The 18,312-nt window shown below is 40.5% G+C and overlaps 1 protein-coding gene across 1 annotated transcript in view; it reads left to right on the top strand.

The window, feature by feature from the left end:
• The window catches only part of CFTR (CF transmembrane conductance regulator), a 121,835-nt gene that overhangs the window by 91,516 nt on the left and 12,007 nt on the right, over nucleotides 1-18,312 (top strand). The window contains exons 22-24 of the mRNA XM_075071370.1: nucleotides 2,387-2,629; nucleotides 5,066-5,221; nucleotides 17,214-17,303. Of these exons, the coding sequence (XP_074927471.1) occupies nucleotides 2,387-2,629; nucleotides 5,066-5,221; nucleotides 17,214-17,303 (489 nt within the window). The remainder of the gene's footprint in view (nucleotides 1-2,386; nucleotides 2,630-5,065; nucleotides 5,222-17,213; nucleotides 17,304-18,312) is intronic.

The raw sequence follows: 18,312 nt of genomic DNA, 5'->3' as shown, positions 1-18,312 counted from the left end.
ACAAGAATTTGTCCCCCTTCCAGAATTATCAGAGTTGGTGCCATTAGCATGACAGGAAGGATTTAATCTGTGAGACGATACAAAGAATTTTGGTAAAGAATCAAATTCTTCCTATTCGCCCTTTCATGTCACCATGAGAATGTTGGTGTTTAAACTAGGATCCAGACCTCAATTTTTCAAGATCTCTTTATGCTAAATCTGCAGGCTTCCAAACACCTGGTCCTAACAGAAAACACTGTTAATACAGCAGTGCTTCACTCATTGTATGGGGTGTTCCCTGATGTGAAGCTCTTTGCCCTGTGGAGTAACAAGCTGCATTGACTTCATCCTCAAAGCTTGTAAATTCCTCCAACTGGAATTCTACAGTTGTCTGGAGCTTACATACTCTGCTTCAGGTGCCTTTAACAAAGGCATAATACATTTTCAAAATGTGCCGTATCTTACCATGCAAAAGTAAAATGCCAACTTTAAACACACATAACATTAAAGCTACTGAACAAACTTCCTTTAAACTTGGCTTGTATTTTGAAACTCAATGAGATATAAACAAGACAGCCAAGACTGATTTTTCTAGCTTCAGTTTCTCATTTAATCAAAGCACAGAATTTCAGGTCCCAGGCTACAGGGAAAGTATTATTGTCAGGCATACACACTGTACCTCAGACATGACTTAATATATTTGATTTAAACCTTAAAGAGACACACCTTAGAGCTGAGGTCAGCTGGATTATTTCAGTCTCAAAATATATGAGAGAAAATAACAAGCAAGTGAAAAAAAGAGAGATTGCAATAGAAGCTGGAATTCTAACCTTAATAATCAGGCACTAGAAGCATCTGCTATAACATAATGTGTTACATTTAAGTAAATATTTGGATAACAACTGAAGTATTTAAAGGACATTTAAAAGAAAACTGCAGTGGAGGGAGAACATAAGGTTCTCTAGATCAGTGTAATGAATCTAGTTCCAACATCCTTCATCAAGCTGTAGCACTTTTACTGCTGTACACCTAATCAAACAGTAGTGTCAAGTGCATAGGAAGGGTTCTTCCTGAAGACAAGGTCAGACTGAAGGAAGTTAATGATGGTTCTCTCTCAACTTCTGCCTACATGCATCACCAAAATGAAATGCTACTCACGGTTTGTGCAAATCTTTTAAATATGATTATCCCTCTCCTTCTTGCATGCTTTGATCATCAGTGAAATAAATCACAGGAGTGACATGTAAACTGTCAGTAGCTTTCAGCTTTCACATTGTCTTAAAAACATTTATGTCAGAGTAATTGTTTCAAGCAGCTTGCGGAGTTAGGTAAATACCTCTTCATCAGTTAACTTTTTGAAGGTTGTCTTTGCAACCATAAGGACTGAAGATTTATTTATTTTTAAATTTAATCCTGGATTGTGAGACAGGAAGGGAGTGCTTGCATGACAGCCAGCATAATTCAGCCTTGTCTAAGCTACCTGAACCATGAGATTTGCTCCCAGTCTATAGGGAAGCATAGTATGTACAGCTACAGGCATAAAATTAAGTGTCATAAAACTTCCCACCCAATTTGTATAATATGTAGTTATACAAAGGTACGGACAGTTTCTCAAGTACATATAAATGCTCAAAGATTTTTAATAAATGTGACTGTCTAATGAAATTTCTGTCGTACCTGATATTAGAGTTGTGGAGCTTTAAAATTCCCCACATTCTATAGCAGGGGTAGGCAACCTATGGCACGTGTGCCAAAGGCGGCATACGAGCTGATTTTCAGCGACACTCGCTGCCTGGGTCCTGGCCACTGGTCTGGGGAGCTCTGCATTTTAATTTAATTTTAAATTAAGCTTCTTAAACATTTTAAAAACCTTATTTACTTTACATACAACAATAGTTTAGTTATATATTATAGACTTATAGAAATAGACCTTTTAAAAACATTAAAATGTATTACTGGCATGCAAAACCTTAAATCAGAGTGAATAAATGAAGACTCGGCACACTGCTTCTGAAAGGTTGCCGACCTCTGTTCTATAGTCAAGGGAAGTCACTCGTCAGGTCAAGAGCCCCCTGCAGGAGAGGTGGGAGTTTAAGACTCCAAAACTGTGTCAGTAATTATACTTTGTTCTTACATGTAGATTCTCATCCAGGATTCTCAGAATCTTTAGAAAAGGTACAAAGTATTACCTTACCCAAGTTACAGTTGAGGAAACTGAAGCATGGACGTGTCATGAGATTTGCCCAGTGCCACTAGCACAATCAGGAGCAGAACCAAGGCTCTCCACAAAACATTAATTCACGTTATATCCTATCACAAAACACCCAAGCTTTATTGTGGGAATTACTGTTTGGCTGACGTATTCAGAACAACTTCAGTGCTGGTTTTTTGTTGCTATTGTTCCCAGATGCGGTCTGTAAGCCGAATATTTAAATTCATTGACATGCCAAAAGAAGAAACAAAAAACACTAAGCCACCAAAAGATGACCAGCTTACAGGGGTCCTCATAATTGAAAACAAGCATGCAAAGGAAGAGAAGCCCTGGCCATCCGGAGGCCAAATGACTGTCAAGAATCTCACAGCCAAGTATATTGATGGAGGAGCTGCTGTTTTAGAAAACATTTCTTTTTCAATAAGTCCTGGACAGAGGGTGAGATATTGTTTTGTCTTGTTTGAACTGACTTCAGATAAGTTTATCTCCCAAAAGTCCCTTTATGAAACAATTGAATTACTAAAGTGTTGGCTGACTCTGGTAAATTTCTAATAAACAAAAACAGGAAATAGCTGCACCAACACAGGGTAATTATCTAAATTGCCTCAGAAAGGAATGAGGTTTCCATTTGTTTTTAATAAGAACTTAGCTGTGAAGTTATTAGATACAGGTTGAAAATTGAGGGGACAAAATAGCTGAGAGCTACTAGAAATCCTGAGAGTGGTTACAGCTCAGTGAAGTATGATAAGGACTTGTTTGGGGTGTGAAAGTAGAGAGTATTGATTACATACCGAAGTAATAGTTCACCAAGTTCTATTCCTGCACACGAATTTGGCTGCTTTCTCTGTTACTGCTTCTCCCTGGGTGGAGGGAAGTTTGCTAATAAAGAGAGATTTTGGGGGCAGACTGACCCAAATAGGGCACAGAAGAATACAGGATGATGTGCCAACAGTAATGCATCACTAGCTCGAGTATTCAGAGGAATGTGAGCTCCGAACCACTCATCTGATGTGTAAAGCTGTCTTCAAAGGGCCGTACAAACATTAACTCATCTTCACAGCCCATTAAGCCCAGATTCAGGAAAGCATCCGTTTTCAGGAAAGTCCCATTGAAGTCCGGTAAGTACTTTCCTGAATCAAGGCCCCAGTGAGGAAGATGTAGACAGGTTTAGCCCTATTTCATAGCTGAGGAAACAGAAATAGGTTAAATGATGTTCCTAAGACCACACAGTGGGACAGATCTCTACTTGCTGTAAGCTGCCATAGCTCCATTGACTTTAATGGAACTATTCCTGAACTGAATCTGATTTACACCAACTGAGCATGTACACCAACTGAGCCAAAGACTGGAACTCAGGAGTCTGACTTCTTTTAGTGTCATCCTCTAAACCACTCTCCCTCTGGGATAAGATGTGCTGTGCTCTCTATGATACCTGAAGTGGGGGTGGTCGATTAAATTTCACTTCACTTACTACCTGGAAAATTGATTGATGCGAAAGGATAATGAAAAGGAAAGATTTTGTATGTGCAGTAGAGAGAGAGCAAAAAGCTGCATTGCAATTAAAACAAGATCCCTTTTACAATAGTGTGCCTAAGAAGTTCATTTCAGTTTCAGAAGTTTTCCCTTTACTTGAAATAGTGACTACCACTAGAACTGGTAATGTCTCTAGAAGCAGAATGAACTTTGCAGCTAGATCCTTGTAAGATCCCCCTGTTGAGGATAATAGAAACAAGGATGAGAGATAGGAGATGAGAGGCCAAGTATCTACAGTGCTTTTTAACTCGATCGTAGCAGCAGGTGCTTAGCCCTCACTCCTCCCTCGGAGTCAGGTCTGATGCTGTGTTGTTCACTTTACAGGGAGGGTCCTGAACAGCAGGAAATTTCCACCACTTCACTTCCAAAATTGTCTTGTTCCCATCTGCCAAAGCAGCCCAGGCTCAGATTGCACAGCATTAGCTGTGAGAAAATACATTACAGTAAAAGCAATTAGTGTCAACATTTGCCAACTGTTCCCACAGGTATTGCCTATTCTAAGTATAGGGGATAAGAAGAGGCAATCTTCAGTTCCACTGTGTGGGAAATGCAAATTATTTAAATAGCAACCACTGTTTTTAGGAAGCATCAGATCCTTCTGCTGTGGCATAATGTCACAGAAAGAAGTGCACAAGTTTAAAGAAAATGAAGGCCTCGTTGTGGCCCTGGCTGCAGAATCCAGCCTTAATAAGGAAGAGATTGTTTTGCACAAGTCTGATGGTCATGCATTTAGAAGTTCCTTCTTTAATTGATATTGTATCATCTGCAGTATTTTGTGAGTCCTGCTAAGTTATGGAGAAACCAGAATACGTATTGCAACCATAACATAGTGCCAGAGTCTGATCTCACTGATGCCAGTATCAATGAGGAGCAAAGTCATCAAAGTCAATCACGTTACCCCAATGTAAGATCAGAGTTAGGCCTATCTTAACAACATTGCTGAAATACGATATATGCTTATTTTCATTTGTTTGAATTTGAGGTCTTTTCTGAAGGGGAATTTGCTACAATATGGAAGGAGAAGGGCTGTAGGAAGGATGGGTAATAAATAAGGGTAATGGATAAGTATATTTGTGCTCTTTGACTAAGCGCAGAAGGACAAGTTCTCTCCTTGGGTAGCTAAATGAAGTTACACAAAAGAAAGAGCAGAATCTGCCCCAGTGTTTCATCTCTGCTGAGGTCCTTTACCTTTCCCAAAAACAATGGTAATACAAATCCTATCCTATTAAGTTCTGTATGGGATAGTCCTTCAGTTGTGCTGCTTCCTTGCTTTGTGGTTTAATGCATGAACAATATTAAGCAAGGAGTCTCCATTCACTTTGAATTATTTTAACATTGCAGGTGGGTCTTTTGGGAAGAACTGGGTCGGGGAAAAGCACTTTGCTCTTTGCCTTTTTAAGGCTGCTGAATACAGAAGGAGATATGCAAATTGATGGCGTCTCTTGGAACACAATCACTGTGCAGCAGTGGAGAAAGGCATTTGGAGTTATACCTCAGGTAATGACCAATGAAGTGACAAGGTTTTAAGTAAGATTTTCCCAATGTCATACCTGGTTATTTTTCCATATGCAAACAGATATGTTGAGCCTAGCGTTAGTTGTTTTTAACTGAAAATCAAAACCAAGAACAAAAGTGTAGGTTCTCTGAAAGAGCAATATGTAGCTCTCTTCTGTAACAGGGTTCTGCCTTTCAGCAACAGCTTGCTGCAACTCTTACTGACAGCAACTTCCTAGAAAGGGAAAAGTAGAGTACACGCAGGAAACACAAAGCATCACAGCTTCACTACCTGCTTACGCCCCTCATTGTTCCAAAATGCATTAGTGCTACTTATAGAAAAGAGAAACCATTGATTTGACATGGTGATGTCACTTATTGTCTTTTAAAGCGTCTATATTACATTTTAATGAATTTGAATTATAGTTCTTGCACATTTCCCTTTACAAATTGGTAGCCATACTGCCAGTAACTTTCCTCTCACTTTAGTGGCCTGGGCTCAGTTGATTGTTAGATTGAGGGCTGGCTTATATCCATCTATGGCAGTGGTTCTCTACTTTTCCAGATAACTGTACCCCTTGCAGGAGTCTGATTTGTATTGCATACCCCAAGATTCACCTCACTTAAAAATTACTTGCTTACAAAATCAGACATAAAAATATGAAAGTGTCTCAGCACATTACTACTGAAAAATTGCTTATGTTCTCATTTTTACCATATACTTATAAAGTAAATGAATTGACATACAACTATTGGATCAGAGGGGTAGCTGGGTTAGTCTGGATCTGTAAAAAGCAACGAGTCCTGTGGCACCTTAAAGACTAACAGATGTATTGGAGCATAAGCTTTCGTGGGAGAATACCCACTTCATCAGACGCATGTACACTTACATTTCAGTATATGGTATATAAAGCAGTATAAACAAGTTATTGTCTGTATGAAATTTTAGTTTGTACTGATTTTGTTAGTGCTTTTTATGCAGTCTGTTATAAAACTAGGCAAATGTCTAGATGAGTTAATGTACTGCCTGGAAGATCTCTGCATACCCCTGGTTGAGAACTACTGATCTATGGTACTTATATAGCAGCAATTCTCATACTATCTGAGCCCTTGACTATCATAATGCATTTATCCTCACAATGTCCCTGTGAGATAGAAAGTACTAACACTTTACAGATGGGGAACTGAGGCAAAGAGATACTAGGACCTAGATTTCCAAAGGTATTTAGGCTCCTAACTTCTACTGAAATCAATTGAAGTTAGGAGCCTAAATACCTTTGAGGATCTGGGCCTAAGCAACTTGCCCAAGGTCACGCAGCAAGTCTGTGGAGGAGCAAGGAACTGAACCTGTGTCTCCCGAGTCTCGGGCTAGCACCATCCTTCCTCTCTGGTTATATTATATGCTACCTGATGGGATAATGAACATTATTGAGAGTAAGTTATCTAGAGTAAGTAAAATATTAAGTAGTAGAACTAAAAATAAAGTGTAGTGATTGGTCATTGTAACTACGACAGATTAAACATCATGCTTTTTATTTTATTGATGAAAATTGTTAGCCCTCTCCAAAAATGTTGACTCACAATGTTTTGTATTGACATTTTTATGTGTTTTGAAAGCTTTATGCTGCATGAGACTTACATACAGGATTTATCTTCAATCCTTAACCAACCATTTGAGTGATGCGGTATAATTGAATTAGCAGTGGACTACAATCTTACCAGTAAGACAGATATACACAATATCAGAAGGCAGAGAACTACAGTAGGCCAAGTTACAGTTAAGCCTTCTACACCAGCAGGGGGATTCACCGAGTGGAGGAGAGGTAGTGTTTCCAGTATCACCCATGTCCATGATGGAGAAACTATAGTTCTTCCTGAGGACTCCATAGGAGCTTCACTGCCTCCAGACACTCAATCAGTGCAGTCTTTAGCCAACAAGTTTGGTTCACTTTTTGGCCAGCACCACCCACTGTTTAGGCTTCACTGGGCCATTATTTCTCCCCAGCACAGAGAGGTAGCAGCAGCTTCCTACCACCACAGCCTTCGCCCCTAGCAGACTTTCCACCACCACTATTAATCACTAAAGTAAACAGGCCTCGATTGTGGACCAGTATTTCTGTCACTCTAGTGGCAAGCTGTGACTATCACAGAGACTTAGGGTATGTCTACACTGAACACTCTTTATGGCAGTATGGGGTAGAATACATACGCTGCATGCCTCCCTAGCACGGGTATAAATAGCAGTGTAGATGGTGCGGCTCAGCTTACATGAGTAGAGTAAAGACATGCCAAACGTCAGTGTATGTCCCCTGCGTGGCTCATTACACACCCAGCAGTGCATCCCCAATATACCCTGCTATTTTTGGAAGTGTAGTGTCCTGCTGCCTCACTGCTGCCAGAGCTTTTCCCCATCACAGAGAAAGACTCTGGCAGTAGGGAGGCATCGGGAAGGGCTCTGGCAAATCCCTGCTGGGAGAGCCTTTCCCTGCTACCAAAGTCTTCCCCTGACTCATGTAGCTACACACCGCAGTGTGGATCCAGCTGGCTTTTCACTGTGGTGTGTAGCTACACGTGCCCTACATGCCACTGCAAGTGGTATGCAGTGTAGACATTGCCTTAGTATTACATCAGCATTTGCTGGTTAGCAAGTGAACAGGTGAAATACTTTCAAATAGTTGTAAAGATTGAGGGATCTTCACAAACACTTTCATTAAAAAGGTCTCTGTCAGGTTACTCATTTTTAAATAAGGGGTCATTGCTGGCTATTTAGACTAATACAACCCAGGGCTCTAACTTTATTTCCTTTCCATTTGGGTACATGGGCCAAAATCTAATCTCCATTACACTGAAATATCACTGGACTAATTGCATTCAAGTGACTGGAATGACTCCCAATTTGCCTCAGTGTAACGGAGAGAAGAATTTGACTCTTGTTGATGGGTTGCTAATGAGTGCTGAGCATCTGTAGCATTGTCCTCTCTGTGGTTATGGGGAAAAACAGATGAAATGCTCATTTTGGTGATCATCAGGAATGACTTAGATTTTGCAAACACAAAATGGAGGCACAACTTTTTTTTCTACTTCTCTTGTCTTTTTTCAGATTCTGACATTCTTTGCGATTCCGCTCCCTCTCCCAATACAAATATTTCAGCATTAGAGTTCATACTTTTCTTTAAGAAAAATACGAAGTAGACTTTTCCTGCTGCTAAGCTACACCCTTCCCCAGATGGAACCAAGAACCGTGTTGCATAACTTCCTAGTCAGATTCTTTTCTTGTCTGTGCTTTGTTGACAGCCTGGTTGGTCATACTCTGCCTACTGATCCCATACTCTGTTGGTAAGGTGTCCTCTGGTTAGCTGACTTATCTCCTGTTCTCCCCTCTTCATTGCTTTGTTTCTTCACCTCCCCTTGCTTGACTGTGTCATGTTGTAAGTTCCCTTATTTTCCCTTATCTCCAGCCTAGTCTCCTTTTTAATGGTTTACCAGCATAGCTATGTTTGTTAGGAGTCGGAAGGTGAGGAGGAAGAATCAAACCTCTAACCAATGCCGTGCCAGCAAATGCCCTAGTGTAGACGCAGTTATACCAGCATAAAATGTCTTTCGTTTAGGAGACAGGATAAGCTTTACCAGCAAAAATTCATTTGCCACTGTAAGCTGCATCTCCCCCAGAACAATTTGCCAATATAACTACACCAACAAACCCTTTCTACTGGAAATAGGTGAAACAAGTTGAAAAAAAAAACAAGAAAAAAAAATAAAAACAAGTAAAAAAGTGAATGCCAACCAGAGTTCTGCTCATATGCTCCTAGTGAAGCACAGTGTCAGTCAAGGGTATGCAAATTTATAACAAAAAATATACCAGCTCTAAATTGGCAACAGATAAAGAGGAACCATAGAAAAGTGTTAGAAACTGAGTAAATGGCAGTTTATTTCATGCTTTCGCCCCCAAAATCCCTATCACCCACCTGAAAATCCCCTCCCTAAAAAAATCCCTATCACGCACTCCAAACCTCACTCCCAGCCCTACCAAAAGTGCAGTATTCTCTAGGGGGTAGGACAAAGAATTTAGCATCAGGAGGCCTGGATCCTACTTCCAGTTTTGCCCCAACTATATAAGTTTGTGCAAGGTACATAACCTCTGAGTTCCATTGTTTCACCATCTGTCAAATACAATAATAACATTTATTCCTCTGTAAAAGGGCACAAGATCTGTGGATGAAAGGGGTTATAATTATTATCCACATCTTTTGGTAACTGTTACAGGCTCCAAGCAGGTATCAGACGTTCATTGTGCCAGGTACTGTACAAACAAGTAAAACAAACATGCCCTGCCCCAGAGAGCTCACAAGACATAACATATGGCTAAAGACATACAGAGGTAGGGAACAAGGTAACAGTGAAGGTGGGTATGCTTAAGTAGCCTCAGTGGTTATGGTAATCACAGTGCAAAGTATTATTAATAAAAGCCTTTCAGTGACAGTAGCCAAATACCCATATAAATGATAGAAGCACTAATGTAAAAACAAACTTGAATCTGCAGCTGTTAGCAAAATACAATAGACTGAGATGACATTAGTTGTATAACCTGCTTCCGCACTAGCCAAAAACAGGCTAGTTGTTAAAAGTTATGCATGTAGTCCAGTTTTAAAGTGCTTTTAATGTGGACATGTAAAGAGAACCCAGTGCCAAAAAAACATTATCTTTAGCCTCTTAAATAAAGTTGCATGGCCTGTGGGCCGGGCTGCCAGGCCCCTACCAGATCTGTACTGCTCCTGTCCTCAAGCCCCACAGTCAAACACTGAGCAATTGCTATGAAACTGCACATTAATCCTCAGAAATTCCCAACTACAGAGTGAGATTAGCTGTCCACCAGCAACCTCCCCACAGGGGGAAAAACGTTACATACACCACGCAGCCTCTTCCACCAAGAGAATAAAGAGACTTTTGTTCTCTAGCCTTCATCTCAGGGGATTGTTCATCCCCTCCCTGGAATCTGGCCTACAACAGCCCACAGATATTCAAAGTCCTAGAGAGGGCTGTTTGAACAACATAAGAACATTGGAAGGGCTGAGTTTTTCGTACACTGCTAATCACCCCATGACAACCTTCCCTTCTCCTACCATCCCCCATCCTTGCCATTTCTTAAATGATAATGGAAGGCCTCAATTGCCCTGTGCATGCCTTTCTGCAGATGATTGCCAATGGTTGCCCTTTCTACAGTTCCTGCAGTGAATCACACCAATGATCCATCTAATCAGGCTTCCCCTCTCTGACAGTGGCTAATAATAGAAGCTACAGTGGAAGATGCAAGAAACCAAACAAGGGATAGTATGACATCGCTGCCCAGAGGGGAAGTTTCTTCTTATTCCTCATCAGTTATTGGTTGGTTTTTGCCCTGAGGGTTTATACCCTTCTAGAATATTTTTTGAAAACTTTAATGTGAAGCAGCAACTTGAGATATCTGGTTGTTTGAAGTGTGGTCAATTGAGACCCATCTCATTATTCAGGGGAGTCTTACTAGCCCACCTCCAGCAACAGTTACATCACATGATTTACAGGCCTGTGCATTCAGTAAGAGTGGGCAGCCGTGTCCAGTTTCAATGTAATTAAGTTATCTTGTGAACTGTCATTCACAGAAGTTACACCTCAAGGTATTTGACTAAGTTAAATTAAGAAATACTCTCAGAAATTGAGCCAGTTTGGATCTGAGCATACTGTGAGGTTGGGGCCTGTTTCTCATTAGAATAAAATGAAGAGGAGCCTGAGAACAAAATTAAGGAGTATAGCGAAGGGAACGGCATCATTGAAGGATATGCAGAGAGTGAGGCTCTTATTCTGATATTTCCTTGATCACATCAGATATGATAATGATGTCCTATTTCAGGCCTCTTGGCAGTGTGGTACAGCATATCACATACAATTTTACAGATTTAAATGCCCAATATATATTAAAAGGAACCAGACATGGAGAATAGGTTAAATATAGTCTCTGGGACTGCAAGCTAATGAAACCTTTTGTTCTTAGACCCGCCCCCGCCCCCTCCCCCACTTCATTTTATAGGAGTTAAGAAGGAAAAGTGACAGTTACTAGTTTCCAGCTCAAATGGTCGTTTGTCTTTATACTATTCAACCTACTTCCTTCCGTATCTCTCTTTATATTCCTGAGACCATTTCCTTTCAGAGTTCTTAGGCAGGACTGTTATGCAGGGTTCCAAGTAGCCTCTGTAAAATGCAGAGAGCTGAAAAGTGCAACTTCCCATAGATCCCCATAGCAAGGGTTTTGCAAAATCTGAAATCTTGCAGTGGATCCAGGGAAATCAGCATTACAATACAGTGGGCCATCTGCTGCCTTAGATCCATGTGCAGAACTCCTACAGAGATCAGGAAAGGCTCCACATGCTTACTGAGGGCAGCATAGAGATTGTTTCCTGCTCTGAGGGCTCAATCTTGCAAGGTACTTAGCACCTTCAATTCCTGATGAGATCCATGGGAGATGAGGGCAATTAATATCTTCACGGGTTGCTCAGCACCTTGCAGGACTAGGTCCTGAAAAGCTTGCAGAAAGCCCTACACTTTTCAGTGCTTTTATCTTCCAATTCTCTGTTGTAAATATTTTAAAACTGATGAAAGCATTCACGGATGCCTGTGAAACCAGAACATTTAAACCTTTGCATATGGAGATTAAAGGGACACCCTCAATTTGAAAAATCACATTTCCATCTGAAAATGTTTTTTTACCTGCTCTCATGGTGATAACCTCAAAGATGATTGAAAGAGAAAAAAAAATCTCTTTCAGTTTGCTCACTTTCTTCCAGTGACTGCACTTTACATGTAGTCACTGTCACTGTTTTACAATGAAGCATGCTCTTCCTCAACTCCAATACCTGTGAGAGTGTGGGAGAGTTTGCCAGGAGCAAGCAGCAAAGCTGGAAGCAGAATGAATGAGTAGAGCTGACCAAAGTGTGATTCCATTGTGCAGCAACTTTCAAAGTTTGTTTTCGTTCCACGTTGGAATGAAAACTAAGCCCTTCAAATGTTTTCACAAAGTGCATGCATATGTGTAGATAGAGGGCCCTGTTTCCCATCTTCAAGTCCCTGCTTTGCTTGATTCAGAGCAGGATTTCTATCCCCGATCACTCAAAATCACAAAGAGCAGGTCCTGGAACCTGGGTCTTCCCCATTCTAGGCTAGTACCTAACCACCAGGGAGTCTAGCTGTCAGCCTTCCTGATGAAAGTTTTGTCAATATCAGTATGCTCTGAAGAAACATTTTCCCACAATTTGATTTTGGCAAAAATGTTCTGACCAGCTCTACTGAAGAGGCAGTTGGCTAGAGCATGTACAGAGAGAAAGGGCAGGGTGGAGGAGTGGTGGGCCTGAACAAGTTTAGGGGTATTCTTCTTGGCTCACCTACACATTGGCAGAAATATCCTTATACATATCTTTAAGGGTAAAAGGAAAAAAACACACACACACCACAGTACGCAGTTTAAAGGATACTATATCAGAAGAGTGAATTTAAATGAATTCAAATGGTCAGTGTCCCAGTAAATAACTGGAAGAATAATGTACCAAACTCGACATTATTAGGTTTAACATTCAGTAGGCCTTGCAATATTTTACACGTTATTTATACCAAGACACTATTTTCCAGAATCTTAATGGCAATGCAGGTATGGTTTGTCAAGTAATTGATTCAGACAGCTAATTCCTGACCTAATTTTTTTCAGGTATTGGTGGTGGATATATCAGGAATTTTTAAAGGTTCATTCTTCTTGCTAGGAGCCATCTCCCCAACTTAGTATTTGATATAATCTCAATATGCACAATAATGCCAAACTTTACAGGAAAAAAAAATCTTTTTTTTCCCCCCAGTCTCAAAATTAAAACTCAGAAGATACAAGAATACAATTTATATTCTGATTGTGACTCTTCATGAATGCATGCAAGTACTGGACTCTACCACTTATTAATGAAATAAATGTAGTGAACATCATCTAGGCCAGCATAAACTTATTGGTTGGCAGTGACTGCTGGCCTGTGACAAAGGACAGCGTCGCTTGCGGGAAAGAAATAAGTTTAGGGAAACATGGAAGAATTTGTTAAACCCATTCATGTCTCAGCCCCAAAGGGACATTTTTAAGGTCTCGAAATCAGGGTTCCAAGACCTGTGCCGGGTGCCTTGGTTCTCGTACTATAGCAAATGGTTCTCCTCATCGGGCCAATCAAACCAATCTGTCTGCCTTTGTTGGGATATGAGGGAAACTTGGAAAGAGCCGGAGATCCCTTATAGACTGTATTTCCCCCTCCATATTTTAGAACAGAGCGTAGATGAAGGAGGAGGGTTGCTCCTGTCTATTATGTATAGGAAATTGTTATGCAAGAGGTTTTATGTGTAAACTTCATTTTGCACTACATGTAATTACTAACTAAGGAGCACACTTTCTGGCTGGGTTACGTGAGATTCCTGCTAGAAAACATACATGCAGTTATAGGTCTATATTTCTGCATGTAATTGCATGGGTAATAATGGTAGCTATGTGCACAAATGCCTATTTAATTGCCTCCCATTTTCAAATTTCACATTGCAATGAACCCACTGGCTCATTACTGAGCTAGGGAGAAAGGATTTAGCCAGGGTAAGGAGCTGTGTTAGCCAAGTCAATATCCAGCCAGTATCTAATCCCCAGAGTACAGAGAAGAAAGTATTCTGGAGTCAGAAGGGACCAGGCTGGGCCAAGAGACAGACTGTGTGAGAGTTTGGGAGTTGGCAGCAGAACTAAGGGCAGGCAGAAGGCAGCTTAAGAGCTGGGACTGAAAGCAGAGAGCTGGGCAGAGAAGCAGCATGTTGCCACATGCCTGCAAACAGGAGGTGTGGGGGTAGTTGCACATGGGACACCTTGGAGAATCGTGCTGCAGGGATTCCAACAAGACTCTTACCTTTATACCTTGAACTGGCCTGCCCCTAGAGTCTGCTTTAGGAACTGCGAGGTTGCTCTTCTGTTGTCATTAAGTAACCGTAGCTAGGGTATTTGCACCTTTTAGTTTCCAGCAGTCCTGGGAAAGTAATATTCTATTACTCACATCTGTGAGTAGCCTCTGAAGGGCCTAGCACTTCAGTCTCCTACAAGCATTCAGCTCCAAGTCTGTGCTGCCCCTAGCACACTACCAGACATCTAGAGGGGACTTTTGTATGACAGCACTCAGAGATGTTCTTTAGAGGGATCAGTTACAGTATTTGGTGGGAATTAGCACCACACCTACTTACTATTGTATTTCTGCACTATTTTACCTTGACGCTTGCCTATCGTAGGATGCCAATTCTGACTATAAACTGTAGATCATATCATCACCTTGTCAGTGTTCATCTAGGGTTATTTTGAACTGGTACCCAAGATGCAGAAAGTTCCATATCTATTACCAGTCCCCCGAGACATCAAGTTCCCCATTTGCCAGGTTTTCTTGGTGCACTCATAACCAGCACAGAACTCCCTATATTTCACTAGCCATTTGTTCCCTTGAAACATCTAATATTTACAGTGGCTTCTTTGTAATTGGACTCCGCACTGCACATGTGACACTCACACAATATTTACACAAGTGAGCCCTGCATAGATATTAAGGAGCTAGAAAGAAGGAAACGTCCTGCTGAACTGTGCAAGGAAGCTGCCAGAATTCAGGACAACGCCACATCTCGTTTGGGAATAAAATGCACTATTTTAGGTGCCGTACTTTAAGGCAAAGACTTTTTGAAAGCAGCATTAACAGGAAAAGCAGCAGTTTCAGAACAAGAAGATACTGTACTTCGTGTGTGTTGCACTTGGGAAGGAATGCTAGTTAGGTGATATGAACCTTTTCTAAAAACTGGTTTGTTCAGTTAACTTTTCTTCACTGTTGCAGGACTAAAATAGCTACTTTATTAGTTAACTATATGGCAAATGAAGTGTAAATGAAGCTATACTAGACACAGTTTTCTCACTGCTATTAGCTCCACAGTGCCCAATAGTCATAAGAATCTAATCCTGATGCAAATATGCTCATCACCACCAAGAATTGTGACCCCTTTATTGGTCCCTGTTGCCTGGAGTTACGAGGGAGAGGCAAAGGGGGCATCACTTTAGCTGAGCAAGAGGGAACTGGAAGCCCAGCTCAGTTGGAGGGCATTATTCTACCAGCTTACCCAGGGGCTTGAGGAGCACATTTATACTCTTTACCCTCCAGACAGAATCCTCTTTTGCACTGACCAGCAGTGCAGGAACCTCATTTAAGCAGCTCCAGTGAGAGCAGAGTGGAACTCAGCACCAGCTTCTTATTTCTGGAGCCCTGAATAGCATCAGTTTATATCTGAAATCTTTGAATTAAGGCTATTTGAACATATATCAAAACCACTTTGGAATTTGACCAAAGGCATCGTATAGTAGTTCATCTCTGGGGTATCCCGAGGACTGGAGCCCCAGGTACACCTCAGGTTATGATTGTGCTAGTTTGGTCAAACTATGTGAGGAATCCTGTGTATTCCCCTAGCCAGACCTGATTTTAGCTAATGTTATCAGTGTCCCACTTTTAGAAGCCTCAAAAGACACACTAAGGCTAAAAGACAGTTTCTGCAAGAAATTAAAGAGTTGTAATCACTGTCATTTCAAAATATGTTTCTTTTAAATAAACATTTCCAATAGGAAGACAAAAGGGATGAAGAGACAATAATTGGCTCTCAACTTTATCTACAACTAATATTTGTTCAATGTGCACAGGGGAAGGAGCACAACCATTATAATATTTCCCACTAAGATACTATGACATTCATTGACAGTGAATTCTGTCTGCTATAGCCAATAAGGTGTATCAAGTGACACGGCAGCTATCACATTAGTTTCATCTCATTAGGAATAGTTGTACAATCTCAGTGCCATTTGAAGTACAGTATTTGATTTCTGTCAGAATCTAATACACCCTTGTAATGTAAAAAGAGATTAAGCAAATATTTAATGTCAGCTGTGCCATCACTTTCCAAACTACAAACTGCACTATAGCGTCACTAGAGCGATGGGAGTGATTCTCCCATAAGCATAATTAATCCGTCTCCCTGAGGGGCAGCAGCTAGGTCGACAGAAGAATTTTTCTATTGACCTAGTGCTATCTACACTGGGGGTGGACTTTTCACACCCCTGAGCAATGTAACTGGGTCAACTTGACTTTTGGGTGTAGACCTGGCCTAAGAGATGTTCACTTATAGCTGTAAAAATAAGAAAGGGAACTGTTTCTGATCACATTGAAGTTAAAAGGCAAAACTCCTACAGACTTTAGTGGGAGAAAGATCATTCTCAAGATTAAGAAATCTCCAGCCTCTCCACACACCCCTCCCTGACAGGGCACACAAAAGAGCAGAAGAAAGCGTCAGTTGTGCAAGACTCCTGTATAAATGGATTATTGCTATTCCTCTCATAACTCAGACTTTGCTATGTACTGAGTATCACAGGAAATAAACTGAGGCACAGAACTGCTGTTAGGGTTACATTGGATTGTGGTGATACATAAGGAAGTGTCATGAAGCTCGGGTAACTTTTGGTTACAGCTGCTCAGTAAATGGATTTTCTGTTCCACAGGAAAACTCAAGATTTTGAAAAAAAAATCATCCAAAATCTGAATAAAAGCCCTGAATGTTAGGGGGCACTTAAATTCTGAAGAAAAGAATATTTTGAATTGATCTGGACTTGAAGCATTTTATGTAATGTTTCAAAATATATAATGAAGTCAATTTCAAAATACAAATTCATTTTGAAATGAAAAAAAAGTTTTGTTCAAAAAATATCAAAATGGGATATTTTGACATTTTCAAAACTTTTTTCTTTCCAGAATGAATTTGTCAAAACCATTTTGTGGGAAAAAAAATTGATTTAATTAAAACAACCTTTTCTGAATTTTTTTTCCCCACCATCTACACTTTTGGTATGCCAGGCAGTTTTAAAATTATTTCTTATTTATTTTGTTCTCCACAGAAAGTGTTTATATTTTCTGGGTCTTTTCGGAAAAACTTGGATCCTTATGGACAATGGAGTGATGAAGAATTATGGAAAGTTGCAGATGAGGTAAAGCTGTTCAGTATTATTTGTGGTGTTCATCAATACTATTTGTGTAACTCCCCTGTAATAAAGGCAATTACAGCGGGAAGGGATTTAGCTCTATAACTATACAATTATTATTTATGTAGCATCATACATAACATGGTGCTCAAACAAAAAACATTGTCCCTGCCCAGAAGAGTTTACAGTCTAAATGGGATAAGTATAAATCAAACAATTACAGGTTAAAATGGCAAGTATTAGGTGGTTCTATTTGACATCTCTTATCAAGGCCATGTCTACACTATCGGTACTATAGCAGCACAGTTATACCACTGAAGTGCTACAACGTAGATGCTTCCTACAATGACAGAATTTTTTTCCCCCCAGTCACTATAGTTAATCCATTTCTCCAAGTGGTGGTAGCTAGGATGATAGAAGAATTCTTCTATTGACCTAACTGGATCTATACCATGAGTTAGACTGGCTTCACTACAGCATTCAGGGGCATGATTTTTTCACACCTTTGAGCAACGCAGCTAGGTTGATCTAAATTTTAAATGTAGACCAGGCCTAAGACAGTTTTACAGATCGTCTTTCTACTCATTGTTCTTTCACTGCCTGACTGAAGAGAGATTTAGAAATTTATATAATTACTCTTGCTTCTTGTTCCTTAAACAACCTGCTTTACATCACCAGGCCATAGCCTGCCATCAGTCAGTGGACTTCAAAGGAAGTTATTCGCACAGACGTTGTAGGCAGATCATTGACAACGTATAGCCCACCCTTTGTACACTGGAGTTTAAGTACTGAGCAAGTGACCTTTTTAACATCACCTAGAAAGTCAGCTGCAGCCGATGTGTAAACTGCCTATACCCTCAGCAATGCTCGATTCTTCAAAGCTCAGCCCCAGTAAGGAGATGCTAAACAGATTTTGGGTTTTTCACTCACTCACCTTCTCCAGTGCTTCTCTCAAAGCACTGGAATGGGTTACCTAGGGAGGTGGTTGAATCTCCTTCCTTAGAGGTTTTTAAGA

The sequence above is a fragment of the Chelonoidis abingdonii genome, chromosome 1 (genome assembly GCF_003597395.2).
Source record: "Chelonoidis abingdonii isolate Lonesome George chromosome 1, CheloAbing_2.0, whole genome shotgun sequence".
NCBI classification, from domain to species: domain Eukaryota; kingdom Metazoa; phylum Chordata; order Testudines; family Testudinidae; genus Chelonoidis; species Chelonoidis abingdonii.
This window is presented reverse-complemented; position numbering and strand designations above follow the sequence as displayed.